The sequence below is a fragment of the Pan paniscus genome, chromosome 4 (genome assembly GCF_029289425.2).
Source record: "Pan paniscus chromosome 4, NHGRI_mPanPan1-v2.0_pri, whole genome shotgun sequence".
Classification (NCBI taxonomy): Eukaryota; Metazoa; Chordata; class Mammalia; order Primates; family Hominidae; genus Pan; species Pan paniscus.
Genome location: NC_073253.2, coordinates 70986588 through 71004972, shown reverse-complemented (window position 1 = coordinate 71004972; position 18385 = coordinate 70986588). Strand labels below are relative to the sequence as shown.

General features: G+C 40.2%; 1 protein-coding gene across 1 annotated transcript in view; it reads right to left on the bottom strand.

The window, feature by feature from the left end:
• The window catches only part of C9 (complement C9), an 83400-nt gene that overhangs the window by 50006 nt on the left and 15009 nt on the right, over positions 1-18385 (bottom strand). Inside the window, exons 2-4 of the mRNA XM_003810967.6 lie at positions 7521-7626; positions 6986-7130; positions 6576-6723 (exon numbers count right to left, since the gene is read on the bottom strand). Coding sequence (XP_003811015.1) covers positions 6576-6723; positions 6986-7130; positions 7521-7626 — 399 coding nt within the window. The remainder of the gene's footprint in view (positions 1-6575; positions 6724-6985; positions 7131-7520; positions 7627-18385) is intronic.

Sequence of the window (18385 nt, the reverse complement as noted above, 5' to 3'; positions counted from 1 at the left end):
AAATGCTATGGCCTTAAAGTTCTAATATAGGGTCAAAAATTAGACCTATTAATTTGAATATGAGAAAAAAGAAAAAAACATTATATATTTGATTTATTTTTTTAAACACCTTATTCCTCATGATAAATTAAAATTTTTGTCCCAATCCTTTACCCATCTCTGCATGTACACCCTTGCCATGACCTCATCAGGGGCAAAGTATGCTTCCCTCCCTAGTGGCTTTGTGCTTGGCCATGTGACTTATTTTAAGCCAATGGCATGTAGTTGAGAGTGACAGTGGGCCAGTTCAAAGCATGGGAATGAAGAGGCCTCATTCATTGCTTTTGCTTTCGTGTATTTGTGCCATTGCCTTGAAAAGGGCTTCTAATGGGTAGCTGCTGCCCCTTCAACCTGGCTATCCCAGTGATCCCAGTGAAAAGCAGAACCACCCAGCTGTTGCAGCTTGAGGTGAAGCTCCCAGTGAAGCCCAGCCTTGTGAGAAATAAACACTTATTTTTGTATCACTAAGGTTTTGACACAAGCTCTCCACCAGTAAGACATAAAATACTGGAAGCACATGACCTGGGTTGTTTCTTAAACAAGATCTCAGCTACATTTTCTTTATATGATAGTGAACTACATATCTGGTGTGGCTACTTTAACAGAGACATTGTACCTCTTTATTTTCAGTGAACAATGAAATCAACTTTTGTTTATATTGATGATTAGCTCTTAGGTGACTACTATATCTATGTGTTGTACAGTGTTTGCAATTGGCAGGGGGGAATATTAAGACAGTTTATATACACTCTCTGCTTCCATGCGAATTGTGTTCAAATTAAGGAGTAGAACATAAAATCACCAATTTCAAAAACTAGGCCAAGGAAGAATACACAATCAGCCCTCCATATCTGTAGGCTCTGTGCCTGTGGATTCAACCAATCATGGATTGAAAACATTTGGAAAAAAATGTACATGATAAGCATGCACAAACTTTTTTTCTCTTGTAGTATAGCAACAATTTATATGGTATTTACACTGTATCAGGTGTTATAAATAACCCAGAGATGATTTAAAGAGTACAGGAGGATGTACATAGGTATGTGCGAATACTATGTCATTTTATATCAGGGACTTGAGCATCCTGAAAGTTTTGTACATGTGGGAGGTCCTGGAACCGATCCCTGATGGGTAGAAAGGGAGGATTGTACTTGTGCCAAATGAGTGGTACATGTGAGTGCTTTACACATTGAGTCTTCTGGAGGAAGAAATCACCATGGGAGGGTCATTAAAAGAGTTTTAGAAGAAGAAAGATTTGATATGGGTTTTGAGGGGTGGGTAAATTGGGATGGGGCTAGTGCAGGAGAAATGTGTGGGTAAGAGCTCAGAGACGGAAATGGCATGTTATGAGGGTAATGGTCTTCAGATACTCTGTTTGTCTCCGCTATAAAGGAATTTTGATAAATTATACTTTCCTGCACATTTTTAGCGTGACATCTAATATTTTTCATCTTAAGATTAAGTAGATGCAAAGAATATAATTCCTAATAATGTTGTCATTATTTGTACTTTAACATATAATTATTTTACCACTTTAAAGATAAAATCAATAAATATAAATGCTGTAGTGATGCTGGGTCATACAGCATTGATATTTTTCTAACAGTTGGAAATTTTTTAGTTATTTTTATTCCTTTTTATTTATTTTTTTAATAGGCTTTACTTTTTAGAGCAGCTTTAGGTTCACAGCAAAAGTGAACAGAAGGCACACAGACTTCCTATATACTCTATGCCCCTTTTTATTCTTGGATCCACATTTCTATTCCATTTCCCTCACAGAATTTTAACCTAATGTAATATAGTTTATTTTTGAAAGTTTTTATTGATTATCTTGTCATACTTTTCTGTACCAAAAAGATATTAATTGAAATTTAAAAATATTAAATACTCTCTGACCATAGGGTCCAAGTATTAAAAATTCTTTATTAATAGTGGCATATATAGGTATCTTAAATTTTTAAAAATCATTACTAAACATAAGTAAAATTTTATTGGAAAGCTATCTTAATGAAATGAATGAGTCTTCTTTTTAAATTAATATGTTGGTTCCCACATCCATGAATGAATATTACTTAATTCATTCATTCATGGTGCTAGGAAGAGATGGTGTTCAGTATCAATTTGAGTCCTACTTTTCATTTTTATAGTTGTAAGTGCTGAGAAGCTTTACTCACATAAATAAGTAGATAAGAATAAAAGAAATTTTATTATAACAATGTCACACAATTTTAATCCCTTTTTCTGAGTTATATACCAAAAAGAGATCCCATAGTTAGTGATCTTTCATCAAAAATTATTTTTATGCTCCATTATCTAAAAGTTGATTAGGTAATCTTTCAATGTTGATAAAAAGAATTAGAGATCACAAAACTTCAAGGTGTCAGAGTCTAGTTGAGTGCTAACATTTGGAGTTGTTTCTTGTTTTTTTTTTTCCTCTCTATAGTAAAATGTGAGTGTGAGATGGGTGAGGAGTATACTCTGCTCTTAAAAAGTAAGAAGTAAGTGATTGTTTAAAAAAGCAAGAAAGGAGAATGGGCCTGACAGCTTGAATGCAGCTGAATTGTCATGCTTATTAATTTTGTGAAAAACATGTACATATGGAAGTTGAGGATTTACTATTAGCTTAGCTACATAATTAATAGTTGAGGAAACTATTACCTTAAGACTTATTTGTCTGCCCTTGGAAAGTTTTTGTGCACCCCATGGTATGCACATCCTAGTTTGAAGGTTATTGTTTTATAGATCATCAAATTGGCCAGTTGGCTGGACCCATCTGGAAAGTTAAAATGAAGTTGATCCACAGTCTAAAGCACAACAAAGGAAGAAATGTTTCAAAAGCTTTGGACTTGGTTCCACTACTACAGAGACAGCCAGTCTAGTCCAGAATAAGCCAATTTTTTCTGCCAAGAAACATGAACACTTCTCATGGATGGAAAGTCATCACCTGGGAAATAAAAAAAAAATATGTTCTTTGGCAGTGCTTATAGATGCCTGCTTTCACACCTGCATCTAGAACCAGGGGCAGTTCCAATTTACCAGGTGAACTGAAGAGAAAGCCCCCTTCACAGAAGTGGTGTTATGCTTAGATCACAAAAAATAATTCCTTGCATATCACTTACAGCTGGCTGGATGTTTGCCTTTTCAATGAATGCAAGATGGGTTGGGGGATTTCCCTAAACACTTCTGGAGAATCTCAGATGCCTACAAATAAGAGGCTGAAACATTTGTGATACAACTCAATTCTCCTGGCATAAGAACATAGATGTGAGAGGCCTTCAAATGAAAACAGTATAAATTAATTACCATGAGTGCTTGTGACTTTCACATGTAGAAGAATCTAACTGTATGTGACTATTGATAGGACTTTTTGAGGTTGTCCAGAATGAATTGGGTAGATGTAGTTTATAAGCATGTTGCTATGATTAGGGAGTGTACTCCTATTACCCCTATTTCACAAAGAATCCACAGCTCCATATAAGAATACTGGAGGTTTGTAGTGAGTAAACATGCAACATGAATGGTATGAAAGAATATTACAAATATAACAATATATGTTGTTTTGAAACCTCTTCCTAAATATTAATTACTGATTTATACCACTCTCCTATATTCCTTAATTCAAATATTTGTGTGATAAGTAGCTACTTAAGGAGTTTCATTTTTTAAGGTTAGTTGTGCTTTGAAGTTAAGGTGTCGAAGTTAAGACTTATGGATTTTGTAGTGATGTGAGGGAACCGCTGTGGGTGTTGGTTGGGGTTTTAAGGAGGAGAGGGTAAGGTGGTATGGTAGAAAAATATAGTTTTATGAGACTCAGAGAAACTTGTTTCAGCTCTACTAGAACTAATCAGTCAAATGGCCTTATTTATTTCACTCAGTTCTTATCTATAAAATGAATATAATACCTCCTCTAACAATCTCCCAGGATTATTTGGAAAATCTATGGAGATACACTGTGGAAAAATATTTTGAAAAGTTTAAAGTATTATGCAAATGAAAGTTGTCATAGAGCAATAGGTTTCATGAAGACTAAATTTAACATAGGTTATTACTCATGGTAATGGGGAATTTAATTAAAAAATGTTGATGGACTGATTCTATCAGGACCTACTTCATTTTCCATTTCTGCAGCTGACCTTTTCCCATAGCTGGGGCACCACCTTCTTACACAGCCTTGAAGACTCAGCTGTGGGATGGTTCCTAACACCAACCCTGACTGTGGTAAAGCGTGAGGTATTTAAGAATTCCTAGCTAGCCCTGCTTCATTATGAAACTCTCTGACAAATGCTATGCAACAAATTTTTCTTTTCCCTGAACAAAGGAAACCAATAGATTATGAATGATTGTTTTTCAGCTAAATGGGCCAATATTTCTATATTCTTTTCCTATAAGACAAACTATAAATTTGCATTGAATGAGAATAAATAACATATGTTAAGCTGTTTTATTTAGATTAAAAAGAAAGTTGTTTCTTGGATCCCAATTAAAGCAAAATAAAGTAGTAATGGGCTTTCACCATGGACTCACAATCTTTCCCTGAGGAAATAAATAAAAAGAATCAGGACCATTTGAGCACACCATGATCTAGTTATAAGATTTGGGAAAACTCCCATGCCATTTACTGCCTAAAATTTACTAAGAGGGCCTGCAGAACTTAGGGGCCTAAGACCATCCATTTGATTTGAGATTCCCACCTTTAGGCTAAGGGCCAAAGGCACTGTAAGTAATTTTGAATGCTGCTTGAACAAGATTTTATAAAGTGCATGAAGGGCACGTGAAATGCTTTATCTGGTGCCTGACTCTTGGTATCCTGGGATATTTTTCTTACCTAGATTTAAGAAGTAGAAGTTTTATTTGGCTTAGAGAGAGGAGACATCTCCTTCATTAGCTAAACTTTATAGAGGTCTTATCATAGGAACTGCCTAGTAACTTTGTGTAGGGTTTCTCAACCTCGGCACTGACGCTTTGGGTCAGGCTGTCCTATGCTTAGCATCATCTCTGGCCTCCACCCACTACATGCCAATAGCACTCCCCATTCTCACCCCCTCCAAGATGTCACAGCTACAATGGTCTCCAGATACTGTCTTTTCTCTTTTTTTTTTTTTTTTTTTTTTTTTTGAGATGGAGTCTTGCTCTGTCGCCCAGGCTGGAGTGCAGTGGCGTGATCTCGGCTCACTGCAAGCTCTGCCTCCTGGGTTCACGCCATTCTCCTGCCTCAGCCTCCCAAGTAGCTGGGACTACAGGCACCCGCCACCATGCCCGGCTGATTTTTTGTATTTTTAGTAGAGATGGGTTTTCACCGTGTTAGCCAGGATGGTCTCGATCTCCTGACTTCGTGATCCGCCCGCCTCGGCCTCCCAAATTGCTGAGATTACAGGCGTGACCCGCCGCAGATATCGTCAAATGTCTGCTGGGGGAAAAATTACCACTGATTGAGAACCACTGCCTTACCCTTCTACCAGCCTTGCTCTTACCATCACCCCTGTCTTTTTTCCTCTCCTCATCTCCATACCCGGGACTGGAGTCCTATCCCTGAAAAGAAATTCAGTCTTACATGATGCCAATTGACAATATTTTAGAAAGTACTTAAAGGATATTCATTAATTAATAATTAGCCAATTTATCCACCTACCAAGTATTTACTGAGCACCTACTATGACCCAGGCACAGGAATTATGAGCATAAAGAGACACATTACATTATAGGTGAGGAAATAAAGCCATATACCATCTCTTTCAATATACTACTGGGTGGAAGAATGACCATGTCTTTGTTGGGGACAATTTTCCAACAAATCCCCCTTTACCAAAAATAGCAACAAATCCACCTTTACCAAAAACAGCTCAGAGTGAGTAAGAGAGGCCGTGTAGTAGATATTCCTAGGATGCCTTCTGACTATATATGGAACAGAACAGGATAGAACCAAATCTCTCTGCATATAGTCTCTATTCTGTATAATCCTGAGTTCTAAACTCCAAGACATCCCATCTGAGCTTACAGCCACCTGTCCAGAGCCCCTAGGTTTTGTATGGAAAATGAGTGAAATGTCAGCTCTCTATAATGAGAACCAGAACCTCAACATAATCATCCTCTGGAATGCTGGAAACTCCCAAGATCCAGGAGAAGTTCCAATGGAAGGCAGCCTTCCCAGCAATGCAAATATTTGAATTGAATTGCTAGATCTCCTATTGGAAATTCATTCCAAATGTTAACATATCATGTCAATGTTGCTGTGGTCTCCCAGAGGTTCCTAAATGAGAGATTTCATCTCTTGCTCCACTGAGAGACAATTATCTAACATCTTGATCATCTAGTCCACTCTACAGACCCCTACTGAGGGCAGGCAATTTGTCCAAATTATCCTGAGATGCTTATTTAGCACTTCCTTTAAGCTCAAAGGTAGTTCAAAAATAATACAGACCCATCAGCTGTATCACCTATGTCCCTCGCACAAATGCTTCTACCAGTCTATCACAATGAGAGAGATGGAGATCATTTTCACTCATTTTCATCTGAAAAAGTACAAGTAAAATACACACCCATAGCCTGCTGTTCGTGCCAGCTCAGACTCTTCTACCACTCTGTCTCTGCAGGGGGGACGGGGCTCACTTTCACAATCATCCTCATCTGAAAAGTCTCCGCAGTCATTGTCACCATTACACCGAAGTCGCATCTTTATGCATCTGCCTGCAATCAAAATCAGGAGAGACTCAATGTATCTAATGTCAAATTTTCTCTTTCTTTCTGAAGTTATCAAATGCATTTTAACCCTGGAGGTGAGGTATCAGAAAAACACATTTGAGTTCTTTGTACAGAATATATAGATGGCCCCTTTTGGGGCCTTTCACGCTTGGAAATCCAAGTGTCCAGAAGCATATGCTTTTTTTTTTCTTTTCATTCAGGAAGGCACACAGAAAGCCACAATGAGCAATTCAAGCACAAAGATTACCTGTACTGCATTGAAAGTCATTTCCGCAGTCATCCTCAGCATCCTCACAGGGCTCTGTGGGCACACACTGTCGTCTGTCTCCCACAGCGTCGGTGCATCTTTTCCCATTAAATTGTCCAAAGACCTCAATGCTTCTTGAACGAAACTGCACAATATCAGTTGGAATGATTAGAATTTCTAATGCCAAAAAAAGGGTATGGTCTAAAGGTGCATCCATACAACTATATCCCTGCAATGAGTCAATGGTTTTAAGATAGAAGTGGTGGAAGAAGTCACTGATGTTATTTAGGGTAACACTCTGCATTCTAGGTTTGGCAGCCTCTTATACAGATGATTCCTCTGGACACTCATTTAGTATTCTGTACAACATAAAGATTTCCTGGAAAAGTTAGCAACATACATTTAAATGTTTATCTCTCTTTCTGGGTTTGGAACTCAGTTGTGGGGCTCCCTGCCTCATAGTCATTTTTCTGGAGAGGCTAGCAATACAGTTTCCATTTGGGGAGGTCAGTGGGGAAGGGAGATGAACACTTACCATTTGTCTGAGACAAGGATCGCATTGTGACCATTCACTCCAGGGGCTCATTCTGCAGTCTATGTGTGATGCAGAGCCACTGCTTTCTGTTAGCTCTGGGTCATAACTAAGATAATAGAACATCCCAGTTTATAATGACCATTGTGTATATCTGTTTCCAAGAAGTCTTCATAAACACAGTTCATTTTGTACTTTATCCCCTCTCAAATTATACCACTTATCTTTTTACTATGTCTCTCATTTCACCCTCAATTGCATGCTGTTTTGTATTTTCAACTCATCTTTTTGTTAATTCTTGTCTGTATTGTAAGTTAACTTTTAACTTCCCAGGAATGCAAATATTTGAAACAACAAAACAACGGCAATGAGGAAAACTAGCAAAGCATCTTTCCAGGTGTTTTACATAGATTAATCTTATATTTCCAACTAGATTATGAACTTAATGAAGCCAGAAATCTGATTTTATTTTTTTGTGTGTCTTCCTTCCCATCCACCATACCCCACCCCTCCCAAGAATCCGGTGAGGCTAAGTTACCTCATTCTCTTGCAAATTTAAGCCAGCCAGCCCAGGCCCAGCCATTCCTGTAGCGGGCACCTCATAAATCAGGTTTCCCCTCTCTGGTATTCTGTATGCCCTAAACTGGATGCTTTGCCACTTCACACTTCACTTCAGGACTTATTCCTGATCTTTCTGAGTTTTAACATCATATATTTTGGCACTTATGCCTCCCTTTCCACCCCCAGGCCCACTGCTCAGCAGGGCTTTTCTGGCTTTGAACGTTCCTTTCTCTGTTGGTTCACCATTTGAGTCTCTTCTGGTTGAAATATCACCCAGGATAATTACAAAAAAAAGAAAACACATCAGAACCAGAAACCACCCAACAAGAATCCTACAAATTCCCTACCTCTACTTGCCTGACCTGACACTGATCCTTCCTATAGTTAGGCCTCTTAAACCACAGAAAAGGCTAGCTGAACAGGAACAGCTCGTTTACAGCTCCCAGCGTGAGTGACAGAGAAGTCAGGTGATTTCTGCATTTCCAACTGAGGTACTGGGTTCATCTCACTGGGGCTCATCAGACAGTGGGGGCAGGACAGTGGGTGCAGCCCACTGAGTGTGAGCCGAAGCAGGGCAAGGCATCGCCTCACCCGGGAAGTGCAAGGGGTCAGGGAATTCCCTTTCCTACCAAAGGGAAGGGGTGACAGACAGCACCTGGAAAATCGGGTCACTTCCACCCCAATACTGTGCTTTTCCAACGGTCTTAGCAAACGGCACACTAGGAGATTATATCTTGCACCTGGCTCAGAGGGTCCCATGCCCATGGAGACTTGCTCATTGCTAGCACAGCAGTCTGAGATCAAACTGCAAGGGCAGCAAGGCTGGGGAGGAGTGCCCGCCATTGCTGAGGCCTGAATATGGAAACAAAGCAGCCAGGAAGCTCGAACTGGGTGGAGCCCACCACAGCTCAAGGAGGCCTGCCTGCCTCTGTAGAGTCCACCTCTGGGGGTAGGGCATAGCCAAATAAAAGGCAGCAGAAACCTCTGCAGACTTAAATGTCCCTGCCTGACAGCTTTGAAGAGAGTAGTGGTTCTCTCAGCATGGAGTTTGAGATCTGAGAATGGACAGACTGCCTCCTCAAGTGGGTCCCTGATCCCCGAGTAGCCTAACTGGGAGGCACCCCCCAGTAGGGGCAGACTGACACCTCACATGGCTGGGTACCCCTCTGAGATGAAGCTTCCAGAGGAACGATCAGGCAGCAACATTTGCTGTTCAGCAAAATTCGCTGTTCTGCAGCCTACGCCACTGATACCCAGCAAACACGGTCTGGAGTGGACCTCTGGCAAACTCCAACACACCTGCAGCTGAGGATCATGACTGCTAGAAGGAAAACTAACAAACAGAAAGGACATCCACACCAGAACCCCATCTGTACGTCACCATCATCAAAGACCAAAGGTAGATAAAACCACAAAGATGGGGGAAAAACAGAGCAGAAAAGCTGAAAATTCTAAAAATCAGAGCACCTCTCCCCCTCCAAAGGAATACAGCTCCTCACCAGCAATGGAACAAAGCTGGATGGAGAATGACTTTGATGAGATGAGAGAAGAAGGCTACAGACGATCAGACTTATCTGAGCTAAAGGAGGAAGTTCGAACCCAATGCAAAGAAGCTAAAACATTGAAAAAAGATAAGACAAATGGCTAACTAGAATAACCACTGTAGAGAAGTCCTTAAATGACCTGATGGAGCTGAAAACCATGGCACGAGAATGACGTGACGAATGCATAAGCTTCAGTAGCCGATTCGATCAACTGGAAGAAAGGGTATCCGTGATTGAAGATCAAATGAATGAAATGAAGTGAGAAGAGAAGTTTAGAGACAAAAGGATAAAAAGAAATGAACAAAGCCTCCAAGAAATATGGGACTATGTGAAAAGATCAAATCTATGTCTGATTGGTGTACCTGAAAGTGACGGGGAGAATGGAACCAAGTTGGAAAACACTCTGCAGGATATTATCCAGGAGAACTTCCCCAACCTAGCACAGCAGGCCAACATTCAAATTCAGGAAATACAGAGAATGCCACAAAGATACTCCTCGAGAAGAGCAACTCCAAGACACATAATTGTCAGATTCACCAAAGCTGAAATGAAGGAAAAAATGTTAAGGGCAGTCAGAGAGAAAGGTCAGCTTACCCATAAAGGGAAACCCATCAGACTAACAGCAGATTTCTCGGCAGAAACTCTACAAGCCAGAAGAGAGTGGGGGCAATATTCAACATTCTTAAAGAAAAGAATTTTCAACCCAGAATTTCATATCCAGCCAAACTAAGCTTCATAAGTGAAGGAGAAATATAATACTTTACAGACAAGCAAATGCAGAGAGATTTTGTCACCACCAGCCCTGCTCTACAGGAGCTCCTGAAGGAAGCACCAAACATGAAAAGAAACAACCAGTACCAGCCACTGCAAAAACATGGCAAATTGTAAAGATCATCAATGCCAGGAAGAAACTGCATCAACTAATGAGCAAAATAACCAGCTATCATCATAATGACAGGATCAAATTCACACATAACAATATTAACCTTAAATGCAAAATGGGCTAAATGCTCCAATTAAAAGACACAGACTGGCAAATTGGATAAAGAGTAAAGACCCATCAGTGTGCTGTATTCAGGAGACCCATCTTATGTGCAGAGACACACATAGGCTCAAAGTAAAGGGATGGAGGAAGATCTACCAAGCAAATGAAAAACAAAAAAAGGCAGGGGTTGTAATCGTAGTCTCTGATAAAACAGACTTTAAACCAAAAAAGATCAAAAGAGACAAAGAAGGCCATTACATAACGGTAAAGGGAGCAATTCAACAAGAAGAGCTAACTATCCTAAATATATATGCACCTAATACAGGAGCACCCAGATTCATAAAGCAAGTCCTTAGAGATCTACAAAGAGACTTAGACTCCCACACAATAATAACGGGAGATTTTAACACCCCACTGTCAACATTAGACAGATCAATGAGACAGAAAGTTAACAAGGATATCCAGGAATTGAACTCAGCTCTGCACCAAGTGGACCTAATAGACATCTACAGAACTCTCCACCCCAAATCAACAGAATATACATTCTCAGCACCACATCGCACTTATCTCAAATTTGACTACACAGTTGGAAGTAAAGCACTCCTCAGCAAATGTAAAAGAAAGGAAATTATAACAAACTGTCTCTCAGACCACAGTGCAATCAAACTAGAACTCAGGAATAAGAAACTCATTCAAAACCACTCAACTACATGGAAACTGAACAACCTGCTTCTGAATGACTACTGGGTACATAACGAAATGAAGCCAGAAATAAAGATGTTCTTTGAAACCAATGAGAACAAAGACACAACATACCAGAATGTCTGGGACACATTCAAAGGAGCGTGTAGAGGGAAATTTATAGCACTAAATGCCCACAAGAGAAAGCAGGAAAGATCTAAAATTGATACCCTAACATCACAATTAAAAGAACTAGAGAAGCAAGAGCAAACACATTCAAAAGCTAGCAGAAGGCAAGAAATAACTAAGATCAGAGCAGAACTGAAGGACATAGAGACACAAAAAACCCTTCAAAAAATTAATGAATCCAGGACCTGGTTTTATGAAAAGATCAACAAAATTGATAGACCACTAGCAAGACTAATAAAGAAGAAAAGAGAGAAGAATCAAATAGATGCAACAAAAAATGACAAAGGGAATATCACCACTGATCCCACAGAAATACAAACTACCATCAGAGAATACTATAAATACCACTACGCAAATAAACTAGAAAATCTAGAAGAAATGGATAAATTCTTGGACACATACACTCTCCCAAGACTAAACCAGGAAGAAGTTGAATCCCTGAATAGACCAATAACAGGCTCTGAAATTGAGAAAATAATTAATAGCCTACCAACCAAAAAAAGTCCAGGACCAGATGGATTCACAGCTGAATTCTACCAGAGGTACAAGGAGGAGCTGCTACCACTCCTTCTAAAACTATTCCAATCAATAGAAAAAGAGGGAATCCTCCCTAACTCATTTTATGAGGTCAGCATCATCCTGATACCAAAGTCTGGCAAAGACACAACAAAAAAAGAAAATTTTAGACCAATATCTCTGATGAACATTGATGCAAAAATCCTCAATAAAATACTGGCAAACCGAATCCAGCAACACATCAAAAAGCTTATCCACCATGATCAACTGGGCTTCATCCCTGGGATGCAAGGCTGGTTCAACATACGCAAATCAATAAACGTAATCCAGCATATAAACAGAAACAAAGACAAAAACCACATGATTGTCTCAATAGATGCAGAAAAGGCCTTTGACAAAATTCAACAGCCCTTCATGCTAAAAACTCTCTATAAATTAGGTATTGATGGGACATATCTAAAAATAATAAGAGCTATTTATGACAAACCCACAGCCAATATCATACTGAATGGGCAAAAACTGGAAGCATTCCCTTTGAAAACTGGCAAAAGACAGGGATGCCCTCTCTCACCACCCCTATTCAACATAGTGTTGGAAGTTCTGGCCAGGGCAATAAGGCAGGAGAAAGAAATAAAGGGTATTCAATTAGGAAAAGAGGAAGTCAAATTGCCCCTGTTTGCAGATGACATGACTGTATATTTAGAAAATTCCCTTGTCTCAGCCCCAAATCTCCTTAAGCTGATAAGCAACTTCAGCAAAGTCTCAGGATACAAAATCAATGTGCAAAAATCCCAAGCATTCTTACACACCAATAACAGACAAACAGAGAGCCAAATCATGAGTGAACTCCCATTCACAATTGCTTCAAAGAGAATAAAATACCCAGGAATCCAACTTACAAAGGATGTGGAGGACCTCTTCAAAGAGAACTACAAACCACTGCTCAGCAAAATAAGAGGATGCAAATAAATGGAAGAACATTCCATGCTCATGGATAGGAAGAATCAATATCGTGAAAATGGCCATACTGCCCAAGGTAATTTATAGATTCAATGCCATCCCTATCAAGCTACCAATGACTTTCTTCATAGAATTGGAAAAACTACTTTAAAGTTCATATGGAACCACAAAAGAGCCCTCATTACCAAGATAATCCTAAGCCAAAAGAACAAAGCTGGAGACATCATGCTACCTGACTTCAAACTGTACTACAAGGCTACAGTAACCAAAACAGCATGGTACTGGTACCAAAACAGAGATATAGACCAATGGAACAGAATGGAGCCCTCAGAAATAATACCACACATCTACAACTATCTGATCTTTGACAAACCTGAGAAAAACAAGAAATGGGGAAAGGATTCCCTATTTAATAAATTGTGCTGGGAAAACTGGCTAGCCATATGTAGAAAGCTGAAATTGGATCCCCTCCTTACACCTTATACAAAAATTAATTCAAGATGGATTAAAGACTTACATGTTAGACCTAAAACCATAAAAACCTTAGAAGAAAACCCAGGCAATACAATTCAGGACATAGGCATGGGAAAGGACTTCATGTCTAAAACACCAAAAGCAATGGCAACAAAAGCCAAAATTGACAAATGGGATCTAATTAAACTAAAGAGCTTCTGCACAGCAAAAGAAACTACCATCAGAGCAAACAGGCAACCTACAGAATGGGAGAAAATTTTTGCAATCTACTCATCTGACAAAGGGCTAATATCCAGAATCTACAAAGAACTCGAATAAATTTACAAGAAAAAAGCAAACAACCCCATCAAAAAGTGGGCAAAGGATATGAACAGACACTTCTCAAAAGAAGACATTTATGCAACCAACAGACACATGAAAAAATGCTCATCATCACTAGCCATCAGAGAAACGCAAATCAAAACCACAACGAGATACCATCTCACACCAGTTAGAATGGCAATCATTAAAAAGTCAGGAAACAACAGGTGCTGGAGAGGATGTGGAGAAATAGGAACACTTTTACACTGTTGGTGGGACTGTAAACTAGTTCAACCATTGTGGAAGTCAGTGTGGCGATTCCTCAGGGATCTAGAACTAGAAATACCATTTGACCCAGCCATCCCATTACTGGGTATATACCCAAAGGATTATAAATCATGCTGCTATAAAGGCACATGCACACGTATGTTTATTGTGGCACTATTCACAATAGCAAAGACTTGGAACCAACCCAAATGTCCATCAATGATAGACTGGATTAAGAATATATGGCACATATACACCATAGAATACTATGCAGCCATAAAAAAGGATGAGTTCATGTCCTTTGTAGGGACATGGATAAAGCTGGAAACCATCATTCTCAGCAAACTATTGCAAGGACGAAAAACCAAACATTGCATGTTCTCACTCATAGGTAGGAATTGAGCAATGAGAACACTTGGACACAGGGTGGGGAACATCACACACTGGGGCATGTTGTGGGGTGGGGGGGAGAGGGGAAGGAACACATTAGGAGATATACCCAATGTAAATGACGAGTTAATGGGTGCAGCACACCAACATGACACATGTATACATATGTAACCAACGTGCACGTTGTGCACATATGCCCTAGAACTTAAAGTATAATAAACAAAAAAGGAAAAAAAAAACACAGAAAAGACTAGGTGATGCCAATCTCTCCTCAAATTCTCTAGATCCCAGCTCCCCTTAGAGACTCTGATTCATTGAATATCTCCTTCCTTTTAAACTCTCCCTCTCTACTATCCTTTCCATTTGTAATATAAAGTGTTCAAGCTTGTGATATTAAACATAAAAAGCCAAGGAATGAACAAATCATGCACCATCCCTGATTACACATTTTCTTCCAACCACTGCCATCTCCCTCCTGCCCTTCACAATAACACTTCTTAGAATAAATGCTGGAAGCACATTTATGTCTTTCTGTCATCCAAAGAACAAGTCTTATCTCCTTCAAACTCTACATGCCCTTTTAGTTACTTCTAAATTCTCTTTTCTTTTAGCCAAATTTCTTGAGAAAGTAGTGAGCACCCTCGTCTCTTGTTTCTTACATCCCAACACTTCTCAACCCTCCTGCCCTGTGAACGCTGCTCTTGCCCAACTCCGTGATGACTGCCATGTGCCTCACTGTTCCTTTCAGTCCTTATCTTACTGACTGCTTCATGGCATTCAATGTATTCACCACTGTTGCTCTTCAGGACACTCTCTTCTCTTGGATTATAGGGTCTTTCTTTCATTTCTTTTTTCTTCTCTGCCTGGTACTCCTACTGTTTTATGCAGGTGCCTCTTCTTCTGATAGTCCTTGAAATACTAATTTTCCCTCGAGATCCTTTCCTTGGATGTCTCTCTCTCTCTCTTATTTTTCTCTATATTTTCCCCAGAACTTTGGTTTTCATGTTTATGCTAATGACACTGTATTAATCTGTTCTCACATGGCTATAAAGAACTACCTGAGACAAGGTAACTTATAAAGAAAAGAGGTTGATTGACTCACAGTTCCACAGGCTGTATGGGAGGCATGACTGGGAAGGTCTCAGAAACTTACAATCATGGCAGAAGGGTGAAGGGTAAGCAAGTACATATTCACATAACATCAGGAGAGAGAGAGTGATGGGGGAAGTACTACACAGTTTTTAACAACCAGGTCTCATGAGAACTCCATCATGAGAACAGCAAAAAGGAAGTCCAGCCCCATGATTTAATCACTTTCCGCCAGGCTCCTCCTTGAACATGTGGGGATTACAATTCAACATGGGAGATGAGTGGGGACACAGTGCCAAACCATATCATTCCACCCTGGCTCGTCCAAAATCTCATGTTCTTCTCACATTTGAAAACACAGTGATGCCTTCCCAACAGTCCCCTAGAGTCTTAACTTATTCCAGCATTAACTAAAATGTCCAAGTTGAAAGTTTCATCTGAGACAAGGCAAGTCCCTTCTGCCTATGAGCCTGTAAAATCAAAAACAAGTTAATTACTCCCAAGGTACAATGGAGGTACAGGCATAGGGTAAATGCTCCCTTTCCAAAAAAGAGAAATCAGCCAAGAGATAGGGGCTACAGGCACCATGCAAGTCCAAAACCCAGTTGGACAGTCATTAAATCTTAAAGCTCCAAAATGATCTCTTTTGACTCCACTAATCATGTTCAGGGAATGCTAATGCAAGGAGCAGCTCTGCTTCTGTGCCGCTGCCTGTATAGACCCTGCAGCTGCTTTCATGGGCTGACATTGAGTGCCTGCAGCTTTTCCAGGTACACAGGGCAAGTTGGTGGATCTACCAATCTGGGGTCTGGAGGATGGTGGCCCTTTTCTCACAGTTCTACTAGGCAGTGCCCCAGTAGGGACTCTGTGCAGGGACTCAAACCTGACACTTTTCCTCCACATTGCCCAAGTAGAGGTTCTCCACAAGGGCACTGTCCCTATAGCAAACTTCTGCCTGGACATCCAGGCATTTCTATATATTCTCTGAAATCTAGGTTGAGGTCCCCAACCTCAACTCTTCCCTTCTGTGCACCTGCAGGCCCAACACCATGTGGAAGCCACCAAGGTTTGGGTTTGTACCCTCTGAAGCAATGGTCTGAGCTGTACTTGGCCCCTTTTAGGCACAGTTGGAGTTGGAGCAGCTGTGATGCAGGGTGTCATGTCCCAAGGCTGCACAGAGCAGTGGGGCCCTGGGCCTAGGCCTAGTCCATGAAATCATTTTTACCTCCTAGATATCCAAGCCTGTGATGGAAGGGGCTACCACAAAGGTCTCTGAAATGCCCTGGAGGCATTTTCCCCTTTGTCTTGGCTATTAACATTTGGCTCCTCTTTATTTTTGCAAATATCTGCAGCTGGCTGGAATTTCTCCCCAGAAAACGAGTTTCTCTTTTCTACCTTATGGTCAGGCTGCAAATTTCCCAAACTTTTACACATTCCTTCCCATTTAAATATAAGTTCTCTTTGCTTATGCGAATGAGCATAGGATTTTAGAAGCAGCCAGGCCATATTCTGAACACTTTGTTGCTTAGAGATTTCTTCTACCAGATACCTTAAGTCATCTCTCTCAAGTTCAAAGTTCCACAGATTCCTAGAGCGTGGGCACAATACCACCAGTCTCTTTGATAAAACGTAGCAAGAGGATCTTTGATCAGTTCCCAATAAGTTCCTCATCTCCATCTGAGACCATCTCAGCCTGGATTTCATTGTCCATATCACTATCAGCATTTTGGCCCAAATCACTCAACAAGTCTCTAGGAAGATCCAAATTTTCTCTCATTTTCCCTTCCTGTCTTCTTCTGAGACCTCCAAACTCTTCCACCCTCTGCCTGTTACCCAGTTCCAAAGTCAATTCCACATTTTCAGGTATCTTTAAAGAATGTCCCACTCTTGTTACCAATTTTCTGTATTAGTCTGTTCTCACATGGCTATAAAGAACTACCTGAGACTGGGTAACTTCTAAAGAAAAAAGGTTGAATTGACACAGAGTTCCACAGGTTGTATAGGAGGCATGGCTGGGGAGGCCTCAGGAAACCCAATCATGGTGGAAGGATGAAGGGGAAGCAAGCACATCTTCACATAGTGGCAGGAGACAGAGAGTGAAGGGAGAAGTACTACATACTTCTAAACAACCAGCTCTCACGAGAACTCCATCACAAGAACAGCAAGGGGGAAGTCCACTCCCATAATTAAATCGCCTTTCACTATGCCTGTCCTTCAACACATGGGAATTACAATTTGACATGAGATTTGGGTAGGGACACAGAGCCAAACCATATCAGACACCCAGAGATAAGTCAGCAGCCCAGACATCTCTCCTGAACTTTAAACTTTTGAATACAACTTCCAATTGGACCTTGCACTTGAAGGTCTTCATGACTTACTGAACTCAATGCATTCCCAAATGAGTGCGTTAATTTTTCTCCCCTCTCAAATATGCTTCTCCCTTGTATTTATTGTCTTGGCAAATGGCACTTCCATTTATACAGTCATTCTAATCAGAGACCTGGTGCTACTTGTCTCATCCTGCACTCCAATCCTCATCTATGCCATCTAGTCAACCACAAAAATTTGCTGTTACAGTCTTGTAAATGATTCTCAAACCCATCCATTCTCTTCATCTCTTTCAGATGTTTTTCTTGTCTACACCAACATTATATATCTCCTAGATGACTACAAAAATTACTCTCTAATTCAGTTTCCAGAAGGCATCCAGAGGGGTCTTTTAAAAATGCAAATTTGATCTTATCATTCAGTTACGAGAAACCTTCAGTAGCTTCCCACCACTCTTGTGATGAAGTCTAAGTTTTTTTGTTTTTTTTTTTTAACATAATGCAATAGGCAGAATAACGACTCTCAAAGATATCCCTGTTCCAATTGCTGGTACCTGTGAATATGTTGCCTTACACGGCAAA